The following is a 23,004-nucleotide window of genomic DNA, read 5'->3' as shown; positions in this document are numbered from 1 at the left end:
ACAGATATTTCGTTTAATCTCAGCGAAAAATTAGCATAGAAATTATTTTGATGTTTGGGGGCAAAGTGGTCATAGGTGAATATCGACTTACAATGTTCTGTTTATTAAAGCTGATATACCTCATCACATTCTGCTCTTGAAGAGGATCCTTTTGTGGCTTTGACCCTGAATAAATATGCCACTCCAACTAAACCAAGCCTCATTATGCGGAATGTTGTGTGTTTCATACTATGTTTTTGTATGCATGAGAAAATTTGAATTGAGACTCTAGGTGAATAGGCCAAGCTTATTTTATATATGTACATACTATATCAAATATGATTTGAACAAATTTGGACGAAAAAATCGCATAAATCTAACCTATTTAGCTTAATATGTGCGGGTGACCACTTTGCCCCCACTAGGTGACCACTTTACCTCCAAACAAAAATAATGTTCGATTTTTCACCTTTTTTTTCTAACGATGAAAAGTGTACTATTATAAATTTTTATAATAAAAGCCGTTTGCTATCTTGAACAACACAAGTTGAACTATAATATTTTCCGAGAAACGGGAATTGAATCGGTATGTGGACGCTGAAAATGTACATATTCCTTAGGGTGACTTAGTGACACTATGCCCCCACTTCCCCTATGTCGCATTCAACCTAGAGGTTGCAAGTCGATAAAAGTTCAATAGCACTGCAACACTTACCAAACTCTCGACATCGTCTCCGCTCTCGTTGTAGTCACTGAACTTCTCGAAGGCCCGCTCCACGTCCTCGGTGGTGGGACACTTGAAAAACTCCTCCAGCACCTTGCGCGTCTCGGAAAACTCGTACAGATAATCGAACGTAGACGAGGCGGTAATGGGCGTCGTGAAGGAACCAGCTCCCAGAGTCGGATTATCATCTGCCGTGGTACAGGTCAGTCCCAGCGAGGGTTTACTTTCCGGCGAAGATCGTTTCCTAGCGATGTCCCCCTGTCGCTCGAACTCATCGCCACGGCGATAGTCACTCTCAAGCCGTATCACATTGAGCCCCGGCTGCTCGGTCGGTGGAGTCGAATTACTGTTGTTGTTGCCACTAATCGTACTCGCACTCACGGCGGCACGTTTGGCGTCAAACTCACTCAGCAGTGCATTGGCATCGAAGGTCACCGAACTGTTCAGTCCGGAACTGACCTGCTCCAGCAGTGTGGGTGACCGCGTCGGGTGGTAATTATGGCTGCTACTGTTGCTGTTGTTACAGCCGGTCGGTGTGGGAGTTGTGGCAGCGCTCGTACTACTGTGATTGGTCGATGGTATTATACGCTGCGGGAAGCCCGGCCGTGGCGGTGTCAGTAGTGACGGGGAAGTCAGGTTGAGCTTGAAGCTGGACGGGATGTAGTAGGACGAGCTGTCGTCGTTCAGATTCAACCCGAACCTCCGCGGCGAACCTTCGTACTCTGTGGTGGGAAGAGAAAAAAAACAAAAAACGTGAATGAGTACAGGTCGGACTTGATTATATATGATTAGATTCGATCAAGTCACTTACACCCCTTGCATTCTGAGCCCCTCATTTACAATCCCAATGATCCTTGCATTTCTGTGTAAGTGACATGCTTGATTTTCTCTTCATCGACTCTCCCTTTTGGTCATAACTTAGCTGCAAACACATTCCAAACTGTATTTGACAATTTGGACAATATGCTAGAGCCTCTTCTATCGGTTTCCATAGTAAACTCAAATTGGAACGTTTCTGCAGCAGAAAAAATAACGAAAGGAAAAGTTGATGTGATGTGAGTTCATGTGAGAATCTATCAAGTCATTTACACCCCTTTCCTTCTAAGCCCCTCAAATATAATATCGTCTCGAGCCGCACTGTGTTTGCCACCACGAGAAGAATATTCGTGATGCATACTGAGTGCGCTTCATGCATTGACAATGAGGACACCAAAATAATAAATAAACAGTGGTATTATCCAGGACACGACCGCATCGTAGGACTACGAGATTTTGTTTTAATTTAATTTGTTTACTTTGGAGCGATGGAAAAGCCCATTTAAGTTTGGTTTATTCAAGCCTTTTTTCTTAAACGGGCATAAAACCTCCTCCTCTTATCGGAAAAATAGATTTATTTTTGTTTAATGAATGAAGAAGCTCTTTAGTACAATTATTTGGTAGCACAGAATATCCAGTTTTTCAGTAACTCTTAGCAAAATTACATTCCCAACGCTCCAAAGAACACTCAGAACGGTAATAGTACATTCGAACCGAATAGGCAAATTTTCACCTTCAGTTTCCTACCGAGAAATATGGCTCCCACCGCTAAAAAATACATTCTTCCCATCCGGCTTGAGAATCACTGCACTTAACGCCACTTTTAACCCGGAAAAAATGCTCGAATTCACAGAAATTAATTGATTGATCGGAAAAAGTCACCAATAAGTCATTCGCGATTAATCAGTAATTACCAGATGGTAATTGAAAATATCATCATTATTACACTAATAAATCAGAACAGTCTCCTAAATTATCTCTCTTTCCGACAAAAAAATATTAGGTTGGGGAAAAATTTATCCATTATTTTCTCGATAGCTGGCTTTAAAAGTTGTAAAGGTGACATTTCACACTGGAAAAAATCTTTTGCTGTTTTTTGTTTGTTCCATTCAGTTGTGAGCTACAGGGTATTAACAATGGAAGTCAACAAAGAGAAAGTTCGGAACATTTTACACTGTTCCTTTTATAAAGGCGAAAATGCAAGCTAGGTCACTGAAATCGTGAATGGTGGTTATGGTGCCGACACATCAACAGTTTACGTGCATTTCAGTTTATTTAAAAAAACAACAAATGGCCAAACATTTATAAATTCATGCCAATATATTTGCATTTAAAAGCTGTACAAAACTGTAGCAATTAGTTTGCGTGCTGCTGAGAACCCGGTGAATCCAAATTCTACTACGTGGACCAATTGTTCCTTACGTTCGCCGTAACACTCACCAGGTCATAGTTTTTGACGTAGGACTACACCTTTCGGTAAGGGTTTTCATACCAATCAAGTCGGTAATTCTCGAACATTTGTTTGATATGCTATACTATACGATTTCCTGATCCGTAAACGGGTCAAGTTCAAGTTTTCTAGTGAAATACACTGAATTCAGATCTCTATCGTCAACAAATGGACCGTTTGAAGCTAGCGATTGACCAGAAACGTTCTGAATTGGCAGAAATCCCGATGTTTTAATGCATCCACCATATATTCTGGACCTGGCATAAAGCGATTACCACCGTTTTCTCGCATTACAAAATTTCCAGAGTGATAAGAAATTGGGATCAAGGGAAGATTGTAAAAATCTTTTGCTAGAGTTGCTAGAGAGTATCCGAGAACGGATAGTCCTAGGATAAAACGATATGTATAGATTTCCACGTAGAATCGCATGCAAATTTCGTTTTGAATGTTACTTTTCTTAAATGGTTACGATTTCACAATGTATTGAAATTTAAAAAAAAAATCAAAAAACATATTTCTGTTTTGGTGAGATAATCACGGCACCACTGTATGTCAAAATTTGTTCAATCATAAATCGTAAAAATATCGAAGAGGGGGACGGGGGTATTTTGAGATATAAAGGTTTTAAATATTAAATTCAACTTTTGTGTAAGTGTTTTTAACAGTACATCTAAAATGTTATATTTCATCATTAAACATAATATTTTAATCAGACATCTGGATTTTGAGTTATGATTTTTTGAAAGAAAGATCAATGGTTTTAAATACGCCCTTATAAAAAATCAGTCAACTGTGATTTTAGGTAGCTTCCATGATGTGTACCAAGTTTCAACAAAATCGAAGAGAGTCGCATGAAAATTTGCTGTTTTTCGGCTGATTTGGGGTGGAATTGCTCAAACACCGTTATTTATTTCATAATGTATGAGATCAACAAATATATACGTGTGATTCAATCATACACAACCAATCTCCACATAACGGTATATGTCAACCAATCTTGACAGAGATATTTGACTTCGATTGACTTTAAGCATATTTTTACATATTTGTGATATAACAAATTTTTAAGGATTTTATTTATTTATTTATTCAGTCTTACGGACTTTAGTTTTTACAATATTTTGCTTTCAAAGCAGTTTTCAAGCCATCGAAGAAAGTTTTTGAGTCAATAAGTAACAAACCTCACTTATACACCTTTTACTTTCGGAAGTGATCGTCAAGAACAGAGCTAATATTTTCCATCGACTTAGCAAGGAATTAGAGTTTTTGGATTTCGGATTTTGAGATCAAAACATTTGAGCAGCTCGAAACTTTTCACCACAGATAGTATTCAGTCTAAGTTTAACAAGAGTCTGTATACTCATTTGAGGCTTGATTAATATTTTGTTAAGCAGATTTATCTATGTGAATACTGTAGAAACGCGAATAGCTTGTTTATTCTCAGGAATTGAAAATGGGCGGAGCTTAAATCGTAAATTGCAAAAAGGATAGATAATGTTTTCTTAGGTTTTCGTTTTTGTTACACAAAATAGTTTAAAATGAAGTAGGATCAAATGGGCTAACCAGAAGAGCCCGCCGGGCCACAGGTTGAGTATGACAGCTATAAACAGTGAGCAATCAGTTCATGTTAATTCTGAGTGTTTATTTGAAAGTCTGGTCAAATTGGCGTTTTATTGTCTCACGAAACGTTCGCCCCCCTACTCAATGAAAGCATTCATCTACCGCCTCTTGTTAGCGCTACCAAATTTGTACTAGAGGTTTCATTCATGAACTACTGTAACTTTTGTTCCCCACCGATTATAATTTCGTAGTCCTACATTAACAATGCGATCGTGTCTTGGACACCATCCTTCTTTATTTGTTTTTTTGCGGCCCGCATCAACCATGACCAACACAAGTTTGAGGCCCTTCTGTGAAAAAGGTTGTGTACTATAAGTCTTATAAAATGTTTGTCAAAAACTAAAATGTTGGAAACTGCGAAGAAAAACTGTGAAACCAATTTTCATGCTCATTTTTTAAATTACACTGAAAAAACAAATATAGAAATTTAAAAACATTTTTCTCTAAAACGTTTTTTTTTTTAAATTTACGAATAGCCACTACAACAATCAACAAGTCATCCATACATCGGGAGATGGGCACTTTTTGTTTTTCTGAGAACAACTTTTTTGTTTAAAATCAATCTACATCGCTACATTGTGAGTGTATTTGACACAGTTTTTTATATGTCATTTGTTCATTTATTCAAGCCCATTAGCATTCTAGCTGTAACAGAGCCGAATATAATCGTTCACATGTTACATGTTTATCGTTTCTACACAAATGGTAAATTATACAGCAGCCATTCAGGCGTAAGAGTATTACTTCTATTCCATTGTTCAGTTAGAGACAGTTGATATGGTTATTGTTGTGTTATTAATAGCATAACAGGCCGGTGTTTCATGTTGCAAGTAGACTTTGTATGGATGGAGAGAGGCCAGGACTCCGACCGTGAATCGATCACTGATGATTGTTCATATTTATTCTAAGCAACACAAAGATGGTCGATTGAGAGCTCTGAGTTTTGATCAATTGCTTAGCAAGCGTAAATTTATGGGTTATTCATATAATTTTTTTCAAAATTTTGAAAAAATGTAATTTTGAGCAAATCGAATTCTAATTTTCAATTCTCACATTTCAATTTTTAAATCACCTCCGATATTATTTTATGACGAATCAGCTCAACGAATGCATCGCCCTCTATAGAGCAATGTTCTATCAACTGTATCAATTTGAACAATACAAACAAATCAGATGATACACGTTCCCTTCAGTTACAAATAGCCAAATAATCGAATCGATGACTGAAATTTCACCCAGTAGCAGCGCTAGATCACTGATGCTTGAAACTTTCCACCAGAGAGATATCAGATTTCCTCTGCCCAGAATCCGAAACGGGTGAATGACAAACGATATCAAAATCCAATTTATAAGTCAAAGTACACACACCCCGTCCGCTGTGGCAAGGGTTCTTTCCTCGGAAGGAAAACAGACCAGGGCGCATGGGACCGTGCAAACAAACACTTCTTGCGGTGGTGGGAAATATACCGCGCGGTATACACCACAGGGATTGCGAGGATTGATTTGTGTTGTTGCAGAACTTACCTCGGTTCTGCACCATCAAAGGTCCCCCTCTCACGTCACGTTGTATGCGATGTATGTGTGTGTTTTGGTGTGCATGGATGGATGTGAGAGTAGAGAAAACGCTTTGACCCGCTTTTCGCCCCCACCATTCGGGAGGTAAATATAAAAACCTAAACCCACAACGGGGACGGCGATTGCGCTACCTTCGGAAGGTTACATGCAAATGAGATTTTTCATGCTGCGGAGGATTTTATTGAAGATCTAGATATTTTCGTGAGTAGAATTCGTGGCTAGCTTCAGCGGTGTTTTCAATTAAAAATGAATGCAACGAAGTTACTGTGTCTGGTCGTGTCCCTTATACAATTGTTCATTGTATTTGAATGCTTTCATTTACCGCTGGGAACCTGAGCTTCCCGGAAAGACCATATTCACGTTGAAAAATGACGCCAGGAATGGCGACGCAATCTACCGAAAGCAACTCAGACAATCAACAGGACTAAAGGCGAGAGAAAAAAAAAAAGAAAACCGGCACCATTTGAAATAATAAAATGCGCTCGAAAAAAGAAGAAAAGCCGTGGCGGGGATGATATTATAAAACTACCCGAAAACCGACCAGTTAGCAAACTAGACAGTCTCATTAGGCAGCGAATTCTGTAGAATTACTGCGATACATAACTGGCGGCAAACTAACGTTGTGCGAACGGTGAAAGGTCTACCCTTCAGGGGGTACTCCAAATGTGGGTGGATTTCCTATGAATTTATCTCGCTTTGCCGAACCAGTATCTCTAGGGATCGTGAAACGTGTCTAGAAATTTGTTCCCTAGAAACAAACATCATTTAATCGATTTTGATGAAGGACATACACTTTCAAGACCACCATATTGCAACGCCCCTCGGTCAGTCAATTGACACATCAACCGACGGTTGATGGTTGCCAATTCACTGAATCACCATCAGCTCGAAGGCTCACGCATCATTGTTACTTTCGGATGAAAGGTCGCCAATTTGTCTGGATGTTTGAATAAATTATCCTTACGCGCACTGCTGGGTGGAAAACCGAAAAGGCAAAAATGGCACGTTCGCCATTACCGTTTTTCTACTCATTTGGTTGGATAAGGTTTTTGTTCTCCCCATTACCAGCCGGACACGGTTTTGGTGATGGTCAGAGAAATAATGGTTGCGGGCGGAGCGAAAGAATGCAAAAAAAAAACGATGACTCCCAATCAAACTCCGATATTCCGGATAACTAGATGGTGCGGTTGTGGTGACCTTAATCGAAGCAACACAAAAACGAACACGAACTTCGAAACGGTTCCTTACTTAGAAGGCTGACCAACACGAGATGGAGAAATGGAGAACATCGACGACGACTGAGATAATAAGCATGACTTGCTTTCCTATCCCTAATTGCTGATCCGACTGCAAATCAGGCCCCCCAATATCGGTGGTGGTCAGATCCTCCGATGGATGTTTCATCTTAGTGCTTGGCTAATGCAAGCTTTTAGCACTTAATCGATTTCTTGATTTAAAACATAGCTAGCTCTAAACGTAGGATTACGTCTATCAGTAATAGTGTCAAATCAGAAAACATGGCACCTTTTTATGAAGGAGTGTTTTTGCTGTGACCATATTTTGATAATCTGCATACCAATCGAATCGGAAATTCTCTAAGATTTGTTTTGACATGCTTCACATTACGATTCCCTATTTCGTAAATAGTTTAAATTAAAAGTTGGAAACATTCCTATCTTCCTATACACTTGTTCAACAAGGCACATTATTCAAATATCAATATTTTGCTTTCAAAGCAGTTTTCAAACCATCGAAAAAAGGTTTTGAGTCAATAAGTAACAAAACCTCACTTATACACCTTTTATCTTTTTTATTCGACTTAGCAAGGAATTTTTGGATTTCGGATTTTGAAATCAAAACATTTAAGCAGCTCGAAACTTTTCACAACACATAGTATTCAGTCTAAGTTTAGCAAGAGTCTGTATACCCATTTGAGGCTTGATTAATATTTTGTATGCTAATTGAGCAGATTTTTCTATGCCTCGAAGAGGACTTTAGGAATTTAGAAAACTAAGCTCAACAGTCGGCCTTGAGAAAAGCCATTTGTAAAACTTCACTGCCCTCTGATCATTAGCTGAATGTCTGATGAATTGTGAATACTGTAGAAACGCGAATAGCTTGTTTATTCTCAGAAATTAAAAATGGGCGGAACTTAAATCGCAAATTTCCAAAAGAATAGGTAATGTTTCCTTAGGTTTTCGTTTTTGTTACACAAAATAGTTTAAAAAAAAGGTAGGACCAGATGCGCCAGCCAGAGGAGTCAACCGGGCCGCAGGTTGAGTATGACTGCTCTAGACAGTGAGTAATCAATTCATGTTAATTCTGAGTGTTAATTTAAAAAAAATCATCCTATTTGTGTGCTGTCAATAACGAGTAACTAATGTATCAACAAGGCACATTATTCAAATAACACTGAGATTCTGGCATGCGTGAATTGCTCGCTCGAAATGAAAATGCAGCGCTCGTTCTACGGACGATGTGTATAGAGAAAATATTTCAATTTAATCTCCGCCCGAGTATACACAATCAATTCGCGATTTCAGGTCACATCATTTAGGATTCATCAGTCATCCAGCTGGCGATCGGACAGCGGTGAGGCTTTCCGAATGGTTATTCTGAAGGCCGGGAGTTTAGTTTAGATTTTCAAATTGGCCTTGCGGCTAGATGCGATTGAGCTGGGAACTTTTGAAATCAGTATAATTCAAAAAACTTCATCATCATTCAAGTCACACTCTCGCTCCACCTAGCAGACTGCAGTTTTCTCAATGCCGAACTCACACACAACGGTTTTGCCCGATGCAAAAAAAGAATGGGAGGACTGAAGACAGATATCACACACGATGATACAATTTTGTTCGGTGGAGATAGCGCATCGATTACCATACCGTCTTGCGGACAGTGCTTCTGTATTTTTGCAACCAACCATCCCTACGGCTTCATAACATTGCACTCGATACATACAACTAAGATACCGATTAATGTATGTTTAAAACTGATTAGGGTGGCCCTATGAATCAATTTTTCCGAATTTATAAGTTCTGATAAAACACCAGCTGAAGAGCACGTTAACACGTTGAGCCCAGCGTCAGTCCCTAGGGGCCGACGTTGAGCTTTTTGGTAGGAAAGTGCTGACTGACTGGGACTGACAGTTATAAAATGATAAAATAAAAATATATATGGTTTGTTTTCGGATGTTGTACAAAATTTGACTACGTATTACGTATTTCGTATTGCTGACTATTTTCTATGATTACAATAAGTATCTTTGGGAACTGGGACCAACACTGATAGTGTTCAAACGCTCTTGATGCGTGCTGAATGAAAAGCGGAGCAAAAAAAAAAATCGGGGCTTAACTTGTTAAGAGCCCTTCTGAAGGAACCAGACGGAACAACATACAACAACGAGATCCCGATACTTCATTCATTATGAACATCATTACTCATTTTGAATAAATATTTATGAACATGTGCTTAGGAGAGACGTCACAAATAAGAGAGTGCGCTCGATGAATTTTTATGTGTATCGGATGATGGTTCGATGCGGGTAAGGCAACTTTATTCTAAAATGTCGTAATTATTCCTACAATTCCTGATCGAAATGTACACGAAGGTAGAGAGCGGACGACTACCAGAAACGACGTGAGAAAAAATACATTCACTTGTAAGATACTATCACGAGCAACGCCGGAACAGTCTTTTTTTTTACAATGCATCGTCATGACAGCACATGTGTTCAAACAAAAAATAAAGTCTTTAATGAAGTTTATTACAATATTACAATGTTGAATGTAATTGCTTGGAATTGAATGAATCAAACATTTTAGTTTGATAATCTTCAAATTACGTCCTGATAAAATCGATAGTGTTAATTTTCCCGGAAATTCCAGATCCGTTCAGATATCAACTACTCACCCTTATTCTGAAGCCCGATCGAGTGAAAATTGTCCGGACGGATCACAATTTGAAATATCGGTTTTACCCGATGCAAAATAGGAATGGAAGGAGTGAAGATAGGTATCGCACTCAATGGTACAATTTTGTTCGATGGAGACAGCGCATCGATTTTCTACCGTCTTGCGGACAGTGTTTACCAGTCAATACCTTTTTGTCGGCTGAGCAGTGTGATATGATGAAAACCAGTTAATTAGAAATATAAAAGATGTGTGGTGATGTTTGTTACTTATTGACCCAAAACTTGTTTCAATAGCTTAAAAATTGCTTTGAAAACAAGCTGTTGGAATACTAAAAAGATGTAAAAAAAACCATATTCACAATTTGGTGGGGTTTCAATAGTTCGCTTGAAAGTCCATCTCAGTCAAGATCGGTCAGCAGTTGATGCTTGTTATCGGCTGACAGTTGAAGCACTATAAAGCAGACGGCAGAAACAAAACAGAAAAGGTATATAAAATAGAACGTACCGCGTCGGTTTCCATACCGTTAGATGGAGATTGTTTGTGTATGATTGAATCAAACGTATGAATTGTTGATTTTATGCGTTATCGAATAGATAACAGTAGTGGGGGACAAATATGTAATCCCCTGGGGCCGCACTACGTCTTGCACGTTATGTCCGTGGTGCTTACTGATTGTAGTACGTACATTTACAATCGTATATTTTTTTCGCGAGAACATGAAGGAAGCATGAATCAACCATCTTATGCTGCCTCTATAAAACCACATATCGGCCTTTTTCAGGGCCACCAAAACTTATTTCGAAAATTTCGATATATTCTAAAATAACATCCCAATCAGGGCTCTGGATAGTCATAGTCAACTGAGGATAGTCAGCTGACTATCTGACTGACTATATCCGTATTCAGTTGGTAATGACTTTTGGCTTCTCCACGCAGTTTCTCCGCCAAAACGACTAAACAGTCAGTCGGGCGTTTAGTCGCTATCTCCCTCTACCGACTCGACTGTACCATTTCATTCTTCCCAGTCAAATTGTCTTCATTCCATTCTGAAGTGACTTCCCCCAAAACGAATTCGTCCCTCTCTCTCCCATGTATCACGTTTGCCTGCATCGATGTTTGAGTTCAACGTGGTTTGACAAACGCTGTGAGCTAGATTTTTTTTGTATCGTACACGAAAATTACTCACATGTGCAAAATAGCGTGCAGTGTATGTGCGCTATTTTGCACGCTGTTTACTAATACTAACGCGAGGACCTTTATAGCATACCTGATAACTGTCTAGGTTCGTTGGTTTGAGTTCACGATGGGTAGATAATAATCCGTCCATTAATGGGGTAACTACTTTTTTGCATTAGAAATATAGTTTTCGTTCTTCTTTATATGGACGTAAAAATAAGATTGCATACGCGGGTAACAATTTCGTTCCTAGGGAGGTAGAAATGTGGATTGAAGTCAGTTGAATGAAGTGGCAGATGTGTATTCATTAGTCGAGTCAGTGAGAATGACCACTGACTGGACTAGTCCATCAGTCATCCTCGCTAGTCAACGCTAGTCAATTCATTTTTTAGTCAATTCACTTTTTATTGACGGCGACTGCCGAAGTAGTGCTAATCGAAACGAAGCTACTGAGAGTAGAGTCGGTCTTCATTTTTCACCTTAGAAGATTTCGGGCCCCGATCCCAAGTAATAAAACACGAATTGGTATTCATAATTTTTTCGCTAGCTCTCTTGTGTGAATTTAGGAATATGTTATTGGTGATGGTGATCATGATGTTTCGAATTGTATAGGCTTCAAAATTTCTCAGTTTATTCACCTCTAGTCTTGAAAAATTTTAAATTTGGAAAACTGAACCAAACACTCGTCTTTGGGGAAAGCCTTGTTACCTTGGTGACCTTTCTCCGATCAACAATTAAATTTTCGTGAATTCAAGCATTGTTTCCAGGTTAAAGTTGGTGTCAAATTGCAACGCATTTCAAGCCGAATGTAAAGAATGTATTTTTCAGTGCTGAGGGCTGTGTTTTTTGGTGGAAAACAGAATGTGAAAATTTATTCCGCAGATATTGTTGTCGTCACTTCCATCACAACACAATCGATTCTGTCCAGATTTTTTGTTACCGTTCTGCGTGATCTTTGAGCATAGTTTTTGGTAGCGTTACAGATGAAAATATATACTGAGAAACTAATTAGCTATTCAATAAGTTCATTATTGAATCAATGATGCTCTAGATCAGGGTTTCTCAAAGTGGTCGATATCAACCCCCTGGGGTCGATTTCGGTTTGCCAGGGGTTGACCGAAACGAACATTGATTTTGGGGATCGACGGGGTCTGAATATCGACCCCTATAAAATAACACAAGTTCTTATTTGATATATTTAAGATGCTCCATAAGTTGTGTTACGTGAACCACTCTGTTATAAAAATGACCAGAATTGCCACATTTTATCCTGTAAAATTTTCTAAAAAACTAACGGAAAAAATTGAAAGGAAGGTTTATTTCAATTTTGAATTTATTGTTCTTATTCATGGTTTGCTTATGTCGTACCAATACAACAAAATAAATCATAAAAAAAGTTTTCTAATAATAAATTCTATGATGTTTATTAGGGTGCCAATGAAAATGGTCATCTCTAATTTCAAAAAGTTACCTCATAAAAAATGTTCACCACCTCGAAAAAACACCCTATGCCGAATTTCAGCTTAATCGGACTTAAGGGAGAGTGGCGCAAAGCGGTCAAAGTTTGAGTTTTTTTTGAAAATCGAAAAATCACTCAAGGGGGGAGTAAAGGAAATCGGGGTTTTCGAAAAAAAAAGTTTGATGCCAAATGTCTTAAAATTGCATGGAACGTCGAGATCTTGTGTCATCTCGAAATTGTTTTTTTTTTCAAAAATCGGCATTCTGGGTTTTTTCTTCGGAGTACGAAACGAAAAGTATGGTTTTGGGTGCCAATGAAAATAGTTATTTCGAGTTTTCATTCTAAACATGCTACGGAATGTTGATTGGCATGATAATATACCATATGCAAAATATTAGCTCATTCGGGCTTCATTTACTGGTGTCATAAACGTTAAAATTTGAGTGTTTTTGAAAAAAGATCTGAAGTTCAGCATAGGGTGTTTTTCGAGCTAGTGAACATTTTGTATAGGGTAACCTTTTGAAATTTTAGGGTCGATTTTTTCCCATTTTCCTTATGGCACCCTAATGTTTAAACATGGTTTTGTTGAACTTTGGTTTTATTAAATTTTCCGTCAATTTCATCCTTGACGCCCCTTCTTGAGCCGATACATTGTTCTTTGCTTTCGAAATAGAGTCCATGATTGTGGAAGCCAACCGATTTCAGAACTTTCTTTTGTTGGCATTGTGAAGCGCGAATATTCACTCAACACACGCTGATGATCTGGAACTAACAAAATGTGGAACTTTAGCAGGAATGAAGAAGGTGAGCTTTAATATGGTTCAACATTTTTATAAATCAAGGTACATAGCTTCATGACTCAACGATAGAAAAAAACAAAGTTTATTAGTAAAAATGTAGACAGAGAAAATGAACTGTAATTAATTTAACGTTTAAATTTGAATTTGAAAAATATCTTTGAATTCTGTATCTTTGCTGAAAATCTGTAATTTTGTATATACAGAATCTGCATCTAAAATTTGGCGAAAATGTGTATAACACAGAATATTCTGTATATGTGGCAACCCTGAGAATGACTAATATCATAGTAGAAAATATTATTGCTGTACAGGTTGCAGAGATAATTTTAAGTGTTCGGAATTCGGGTCTGTTCGGAATATGAGTCAAAACTGTATAGGTTTATTTAGTTCTATGATAAAAACTAAACAGTTTTATAAATCAGGTTAAAAAAAACCAGAGGTGCAAGATCGCGTAATCAATCAAAAAAAAGACGGGTGGGTAATGTCGGGGACATAACCGGAGTGACGTAGGACTATACAAAGGGGACAGCTTTTGTTAAATATATATTTTAAATATATTGTTTTATTTTCTTCTCCTACGTGAATACCTACCTATCTACCTGAAAAATGGATTAGTTTACTGCTTACTCTTTATGAATATGTTGATGGTTCTGAAAAGAACCTTTGGTGTTGTGTTTTTGTTATCACTCGATATTCCCATCTTGTTCGGTTAAACCTTCCTGTTTAGCTATTGCGTTTGCCACTCGCCACAGCTTTCACAGTTGGAAAATTTCTTCCCATCCAGCTTGTGACATATTGTTCAGTAAATTACATTTAATGCGACGTGCCGGAGAAACACTTTGTCACTCACTGAAACTAATTGTTGCCTTGATGAGCGCCGAACCGAAGCTGCTCTGTTCTTGATGCGGGTTTTCTGATTGTCGTGAGCAGCTTTGCAAACCAACTCGAGCACTCCGACGGCCGAAACTCTATAATCCCTGTTAGGTATACTGGTGCTCCGGCACCAATCCGTTCGGCCTAGTTACCCTTGCGGAGCAATCAGTGAATGCGACCAACAGGGAACTGGAGACCTACACGGTTCGAGTGACACTTTGCCTTTCCCTTAACTTGTCCTCCTTTGTTACGTCCACGATGCCGATGCCGTACAACCACACGGGTTTACGGTTTGAAAGAAAATAAGATATTTTTTTGGGGTCCGCGTGTTTTATACTTTAGCGGTACACACTCACAGGATAGAGACAAATCGGCTGACTCAGCCAGAGGGGCGAGTCCAACGAGACGAACGAATGAGCGTTAAAAGGGAGGGATGGCAAAAAAATACATTCATTACGATTTGTTCGCTCGTTGGATTTACATGCAGGCTAAAAAGGGTCCTTTTCAAGATCACAAAATTATCTTCAATCTAAAGAATTTATTGTTTTGTTATCAGTCGATATCCCCGTCTTGTTCGGCTAAACCTTCCTGTTTAGCGATTTGTTGCCACTCGCCACAGCTTTCACAGTTGGAAAATTTCTTCCCATCCAGCTTTGTGACATGTTGTACAGTAAATTACATTCAATGCGACGTGCCGAAGCACCACTCAGTGTCGCATTGGAGGCGATTTTAACCTGTAATTGAACATTTGCGATGACAGTGGTACAGTGTCGACTTTCAATGTGGGGTCATATTTTGGATCTCTATGTTTACAAAAATGTCCAACTAAATAAGTCGCATTACATGTCCGTCCAATTAGCTAAATGTCAAACTAATTGTAAATTACTGTACTTTCAATCTGGCAACAATTTAAGAATTGGTGAAAATTGAATAATCTGGAAAGTCCCCAACTATCAATAAGCTCAGAACAACTGCCAAATTCACATACTCATCAGATCCTGGCAAACAAATTATGAAAAAATCAATTTGTGTTTTATTATTATTTTGGATAATGTTTTAGAAAGCATTGAACTGTATTTCCTAAACTCTTTTTTGGAAGGTTTAATGGCCCTGAAAAGCGCCTTGTTTTATGGAATGGTTCCAATTTAGAAAACTTGTGGTGGTTTTGAAAAAAAAAACATTTCGAACGCCCTCGATGCCGCCTTGTTCTGGATTTGCCACCAAAGCAGTTTGTATAAAGAACAAACTTTGTTCTTCTGCTACCTGCTGCCGTTTTGCGATTGCGTTTGCCATTCGCCACTCGCTGCAATTGCCTGTTGTTGTCTTGATGTCCACCGAACTGAATGTGTTTTGTTCTGAATGCGGTTTTTCTTATCGTCGCGAGCAGCTTTGCCAGCTAACTCGATCACTTCGAAACTATACAACGCCGGCTAGGTGGACTGGTGCACTGGTACTAACGCGCTCGGCCTAGCTACCCTTGCGGGGAACTCCAGATCAACACGGTTCGAGCGGGATTTTACCTTTCCCTTCACTTTTCCTCCTTTACCATGTCCAGACATGGCTGCTTGGGTTGGTTTGTTGATGTGTTGTGATGCGAACCGATGTGGTGTACGGTTTGAATGAGAATGATCGTTTCGGCAGCGGAGCGGGGATTTTTAAGCTGACTGGCTGGCTCGAGAATTACGCATGTGTGAGACTGCGACCAATGTTTCGTTCATTTTTTTCTTTTTCCTTTCCAATCGTGCTTCATTCTATTTCGCTGCTGCTCTGGTTGCCCGTTTTGGTCGGTACGATTTGAGGAGCACAAAATGGACCAATCAAAAATGGGCACATAGTGCATTTTGACAATGCTTGATATTTCACAATTATTCAATTATTTATCTAAAGAGAAATGAAATGTTATTCGTTATGATAGATGCGTAGATATATTTCCTATCAATTGATGCAAAAACCTTTGCGTTCTATTGAGAAATGCTCGAGTTATAAGCGTTCCAAATCTTGCATTTTTTCCTACTTGTTCAGTGCCTAGATTTCCATTTCACCCCCTATATCTTCCGGTTAGACGTAGTCCTACGTCAAAATAGAAAATTGTGTTCAAGACACCACCGCATTGGGAATAATTCGAGTTTTTTTTTCGCAGACAGGTCAAACTGTGCTATTAGAATGGCGGATGAAATAGACGAAGTTCGCTAGTCGTTTCGATTTTGCAGAATGCTTCCTCGCCGTTCAAGCCTAGGTAATACTTAGCAGTTTTTGTAAATGTGCGTGCAGATCTTGACCTTCAGCACTTTTAGCTGATTTGTCACATTACTTCAATTTTTTGGAAGAATGTCGGGAGTGTGAATTGAACTCTTGACCTTTTGCGTGAAAAGAAATGCCGACTTTATTCATTTAACCATCGAACCAATGCAATTTTTTTAAATTGATAATTATTCAGTAAGAAAAAAAAACTAAAGATAGGATTTCCAAAGAAATTTGGCTATGGAGGTCTAAGGTATGACTTAATTCTGGAAAAAGGGGTCTCTTTCCCAAAAGAGTTTGAGAACCCCTGCTCTAGATCAACAGTACATGTTAATGATGAGAGTATGAGATGTAGTACTATCCGCTTGAATTGACGTTATACCGCTTCGCGAAGCCCCTTACTCACTCAGTGAAAGTAGTAAAAACGTTCATCATTTCTTTCCAATGCTACCAACTGTTTGTAGTAAAGAATTTATTTCCTTAATTTCTATAATGCTTGTTCCTCGATGGCAATCCAACGATTTCTGAAAAATGTTGGTAAAATTTATCGACTTGTGGAATATAGCGCATGCCGAAACAAACACGCGTTCGTAAAAGGCAACCTTAATTCAGACCTTCAAGGTTTCCCAAAATAGAAAGTTCCAAAAAGTATACTTAAATTGGAAACATACAAGTCAACGACTCTGCCAATGCCGTCCACCAATGTTTCCTCACGACTCAATTACTAACTTCACGATGTAATCTGCGTGGAAACATTATGACGGTATTCGAAGCATATCATACGCACCACCGCGTCACCAAACTTTTTCCCGCTATCAGAGAAAGCGTGAAAATTTCAAACCAAAGCAGCATTCCATTCGGTTGAAATTTTCCATGCTCCGATTACTCACGGTAACGCAAGGACAATCAGTCGAAAGCTGTAGAGCAACAAAATGTGATTTAACAGTGATACAAACAACATAAACCCCCAATTTTAATTCTAACTTTCGGCGGTCAGGACGTGTGCCAAATACAAACGGATAAATTATTCTCCGTAGCACAGGAGCAATGGAAACAGTTCCTGACACATTGTCGGACTTATTCAGCAAATTGAATCTCTTGCAAAGAGGAGGAGGGGCAGGTTCATAATTGTTACCTGTACGCCATATCATATCGGTTTTTCTATAATTACAGTGAAATGCTTTCTATCACAAAATTTTTGAGCTGCTTTTTTAGTAAATTTCGTATCGCGGTGATTTCATTTTGACGGTTTTGAATGGTTTCTGCACTTAAAAGTTTGATTTCGATGTGGTTCTATTTTGAAATCCACAGTTGCGTGAATGCTACAAGGTTTTTTTTAATGACTACGTCCAATAATTATAGTTCCAACTCAAATGTATTGTCATGCCATGTCATAAATAAAAAAAAATAGATTAATTCGATTCACACCGATATTGATGATATATCAAACAAAACCACATCATTGTTTTTTACATAACTTATGTCATCGTGTCACTCAAATGGTAAACTCCTATTTTGATAAAAAATATGATATCGTTGCATCGTTTATTGGCTATTATATTGTTCTCTTTTCCTGCATTTTTTGCACGAAGTATGAACTTTCATGATAACTCTGCAGGTTTCTGTCAATTTTCTATCATTGACAATAGTTCTTTTTGGCTCAATTGCAACGGTAATTTGTCACATAAAATTGTCTTTAACTATGTTTTCTATCGATCGGAGGAGGAAACAAGTCCCTTTTTTCGACACTTTCAAAAATTATGGTCCTAAGACGACCCCCTGGTCCTGTACCGACCCACCATTTTTTTTGCAACGAATCCATTCATTTGTTTTCCGTCGGTTTATTTCCCCAACATTGAGTGCACCCCACCAACCCCACCGAGGCAACTTCACCTGGACCCTACCTATCAGGCACAACGTGAAACTGTATACCGTGTCTAATATACATTCTGTTAAATATATAGAGGAGGGTGGCCCTGACCCGACATCCTAAATTGCAACGGTAATTCGTCACATAAAATTTTCCCTAACTATGTTTCCTATAGATCGGCGTGGTTCATGAGTGTTAAAAAAGGAGGAAAACATAGGTCAAATCGGAAGTCCCTTTTTTCGACACTTTCAAAAATTATGGTCCTAAGCCGATTCCCCTGGTCTTGTATCGACCCTCCATTTTTTTTTGCAACGAATCTACTCCCGATTGGCCGTGAATGAGATCCACTACCCAGTGTATAGCTTATAGGTGAAAATAACTATCGAGCGAAAAACAAATAAGGGGCTCAAAATAAAAGGGGTGTAAGTGACATCATCGATTTCTCTAGATCGACTCTCTCTCTCTCTCTCTGCAAACACATTCCCAGCTGTATTTGACAATGTGGATGATAGGTCAGAACCTCATCTATCGGATTCTATAGCAAACTCAATTTGGAACGTTTTTGCTGCTGAGTTATTAACTAAAGAAAAGGCTGATGAAAAGAAATCGATCAAGTAACTTACACCCCTTTCCTTCTAAGCCCCTCGTGTACGTGTTTCGACTTTCGGTTTGCGACTAGCAACGGGAGATATGGCTATTAGGTTACAGCGAATGTCAAATCTTGTATTCCAATGCCATTTCGGAAACGAAAATGGTGGCTTCCGGTCCATTGAAAACGACTCTAATCGACCGGAGTTTGTGAAGTGAAGCTATACAAAGAAAGATAGACGAAGATCGTTTCAAAGCGAAATGGTGGTAGTTAAAGAGTGCATGCACAAACGGAAGCGGAAATGGAAACCGAAACGAAAACAAATGCTCAACGCCCATTACTCAACGTCTATTGCTGAACGCTCAACGTTCAATGCTTAACACTCAACGTTCAACGCTCTACGCTTAAAGCTTAACGCTTAAAACATAACGTTTAACATTTAACGCTTAACGCTCAATGCTCAACGCTCAACGCTCAACGCTCAACGCTTAACGCTTAACACTAAACGCTTAACGCTTAACTCTTAACGCTTAACATCTAATGATTAACGCTTAACGCTTAACACCTAATGCTTTACGCTTAACGCTCAACACTTAACAATTAACGCTTAACGTTTAACGCTCAACGCTCATATTCCGTACAAGTTCAACACTCACCTTTCAACGCTCAACGATCAGTGGTCAACACGCAATTACAAACGCTCACACACAGGTACGAGTATATGCATTCATAAACACACAGCCGTAAACACATGCTTTAACACGCTCACGCCGCCATTGGTGAACGGGAGCTCATCAAAGACGTATAATAGCATCTGAGCGAACGTCTTAAGCAACTACGAAACGAAACAGAAAGTCGGTTTAGGACCACCTTTTTGAGGTCGGTTTGGTCGGTTGAGGTCGACTTTTTTCAAATAACAGCGTGCCGTGTACTACATACAACAGGTAGATTCAATTTAGATAGCTTGTTTTGAAGAGCAAACCTTAAGCGATCTAAATTGCCTAGTATTGTTGTCGACGTCTACAATAACGTTTAACTTATTTTCCGTACAAGTCAAAAATTTACGTTTTCCTTTCTTTGAGCATTGAAAACACAAAACGGCGTCAAAACGCAAAAATGAAGGGAGCATGAGAAAGGTCACCATACAACCAAATTGTCAGTGTTGTGACACATTTTATTTGACGCCACTAAAAATTCGGTAGGTAGTGAGCTCCCAGAGACCCGGAGGAGGTCGGTTCAGGGTCCCGACTGCATCGGATACAAAATGCTGAAGCAGTTATCGCTGCTGAGGCAAACTACCTTCGTCGACAAACTTTAACGACATCTTTCGATGGAGAAACAGTATTGTAATCCCCATCCCCAAAGTTGTCCAGCACATCTGTTCCATAAAAGAGTGCCGACCGATATCCTCAACATCCTGCACTTTCATTACCTTGGAGAGGACGACGAAAATAGGAGATTAGACTGCCGACAATTTGCCTTTCGACCGGGTACGGGCACAATGTTTTGAGGAGTGGTAGTGTTTTAAAGTGGTAGTCGAAGTAGAAAAGAACTGACACCATGTGAAGTTGAAAGACCTGAAATTGGAGAAGACGTATAACCGAACCTGGATTCCACTCGTTCTCAAGACAACACAGACAGCACGAAAGAGTGGTCAAATGGTCTGCGCTCACAGGCGTCAAAATTGCAATTCAAAACCAGCAAAAAGGAGGAGACGCAACTGACTGTTCTAGCCAACAAAATCTTGTAGCAGGTATCACACTCTAACCTCCCACAAATAGCAAAACAGCTATGATTCGGAAAAAATGACTGGAGGTTGCCACCTGTTCATGTAGAAAACGCTGTCAGAAACAGCTTTCGAGCTGGGAGGAGTTCTGTGGGCTTGAATCAAACCTTTGTCTAATTGATCTCAGGGACATAAGACAACTCGTTACACTTTTTTTCGTTTTCGGAACCAAGACCAGGCCCCATGAATGCAAGCAATAAGGAAGTACGTTCTACGTTATTGTACTCATGTGAGTCACTAGACATAGGGCCTAAGCCGGCAATGAAGTGGTCAACTGTCTGGCTGGGATGGGCCATGATCGGTGAGATCTAAGCCACATCCACATCCCTCAGTACTTTTTGGGCGCAAAAATTCTCCGCAAAGGTGAGACCGTTCCTTACGAGATTTGAGGACGTGAAAGCGTTGAGGGAGCAGCGAATCCTATCCAGATTGAGAACCACACACTGGAATATGTCACACAACTTCAACAGAATGCCGTTTCGCAAACTCTGAAATGTATGCTAGGTAAACAACTCGAACGAATACTTTAACAGTATAAGTCTATTATAAATACACAGAACTATATAGGATGTTTTCCAGAGACGAATCAACCTAGAAAACTAATCTCTCAAATAAAGCATAAAAAACCCGATAATCTGTTCTCGGTTTGTGTGTGGTATTTTTATTTTGCTGTAATGGAATCGAAAACCTATAAAACTTTTCACTTCACATATGGTATCTGATAATACAGTCGCCCCCAAAATTACGTTTTATCTGAGTGGTATTTATAAACCGACACGTCAAACCAATCACTGCGAAGAAATGAAGAAATGTTTCCGTCCATCCAGTTCGATGTAAATTTATTGCCGGATCCTATTAAATTCCACACATATCCTTGCCCAATCTCCGCCCAGGTGACCCCGAGTGTCGCACGTTTTCTTTATTACTTCATATGATACACACAAATGGAGCCGAATCGGGAAGAGATGTTCATTGAAGGGGTGATACGGGAATGTGAAGAAGCTTTCTGGTGGGGTGCTTACCGGAAGGCATCCGTGGAGAATTTTTCCCTCGACAATACGACATTCTTGCGCTTTATCAGTAAAATGTTCCCCACTAGCGAATTAGCCATTAGAAGATCCTTTAATCTTTGGGATGACGGAAAGTTTATGAAAGCTACAATCAAAACAGGTCATTGTGAAAAAAATATTGTTATTGGTACAGAGAAGTGTAATATATGCTACTTTGCACACAAAATTCAAACCGTGAAGAAAATTTATGTTGAGATTTCTCATTGCGATAATTTTATTTAACATGCTTCATAGACTTTTCATTCTATATATGACGAGATAATCGAACCGAGAATTTAAGACAATTTGTCCTCTTCCGTGACCTGCAGTAGGTCACCCCCGGTTCACTCTTATCGAAGAGATCTAAATTTTTATTGCTATCTTTGGGTTTGTTCGTTTCGCTCGGTGTCAAGCCATAACGAAACTGCACCCCAATCAGGATTTTGCTCCTTTATTACTGAACTTTTCTTTCTGTCACCCCCTCCCACCGGACCCAACTCTGTCCTATCAGATTATGCCAAAGGTCCTTCCTACCTTCCCTTTCCTTCTATTGACTCGTAGTGTGTGCACCGCGTGTGCTGCTGCTCTCCTTATTGTGGTGTATTGTTGTGGCGTATGGAAATCGAATAAATTAAATATGAAAGCCAGCAGAACGGAACATATCGCGACGACTCCCAGTAGCCATGGCGAAACGAAGAAAAGGTAATTGGAGGGAGAAAAATATTCGGAGAATGATAGGATACGGTACAAGAGGGGGATTAAAGAAAAGGAAGAAGACGTGAACATAAAAATAAAGTCTGACGAAGGTTTGTTAGAAATTTAAGACTGGGTGAAATTGAAGAGAAACTGCTGGAATGACCTGATACACGCTTTCAAGGCAATGGAATTGTTGATTATGCGAATGACACAATTATATTTTTTCCTGGTGGATAGAAAATATGGATATTTCAGGCAAAGGGACCTAAATTACTTATTTTAAAGTAGGACTACGTCTTTCGGTAATGGTGCCAAATCAGAAAACATGTCACGATTCTATATAGTTAACGTTAATAACTAGTTTCGCCACGAACGGAATTTGATGAT

At 39.1% G+C, this 23,004-nt stretch overlaps 1 protein-coding gene across 9 annotated transcripts in view; it reads right to left on the bottom strand.

Moving 5' to 3' along the window:
- The window catches only part of LOC129766337 (uncharacterized protein DDB_G0283357), a 100,318-nt gene that overhangs the window by 30,702 nt on the left and 46,612 nt on the right, over window positions 1-23,004 (bottom strand). For all 9 annotated transcript variants that reach the window (XM_055766873.1, XM_055766858.1, XM_055766868.1 and 6 more), the window contains one exon: window positions 695-1,425. In XM_055766873.1, the coding sequence (XP_055622848.1) occupies window positions 695-1,425 (731 nt within the window). The remainder of the gene's footprint in view (window positions 1-694; window positions 1,426-23,004) is intronic.

This window comes from Toxorhynchites rutilus, chromosome 1, assembly GCF_029784135.1.
Source record: "Toxorhynchites rutilus septentrionalis strain SRP chromosome 1, ASM2978413v1, whole genome shotgun sequence".
NCBI lineage: Eukaryota > Metazoa > Arthropoda > Insecta > Diptera > Culicidae > Toxorhynchites > Toxorhynchites rutilus.
Note: the sequence above shows the minus strand (reverse complement) of the source record. Positions and strands in the feature narration are given on the sequence as shown.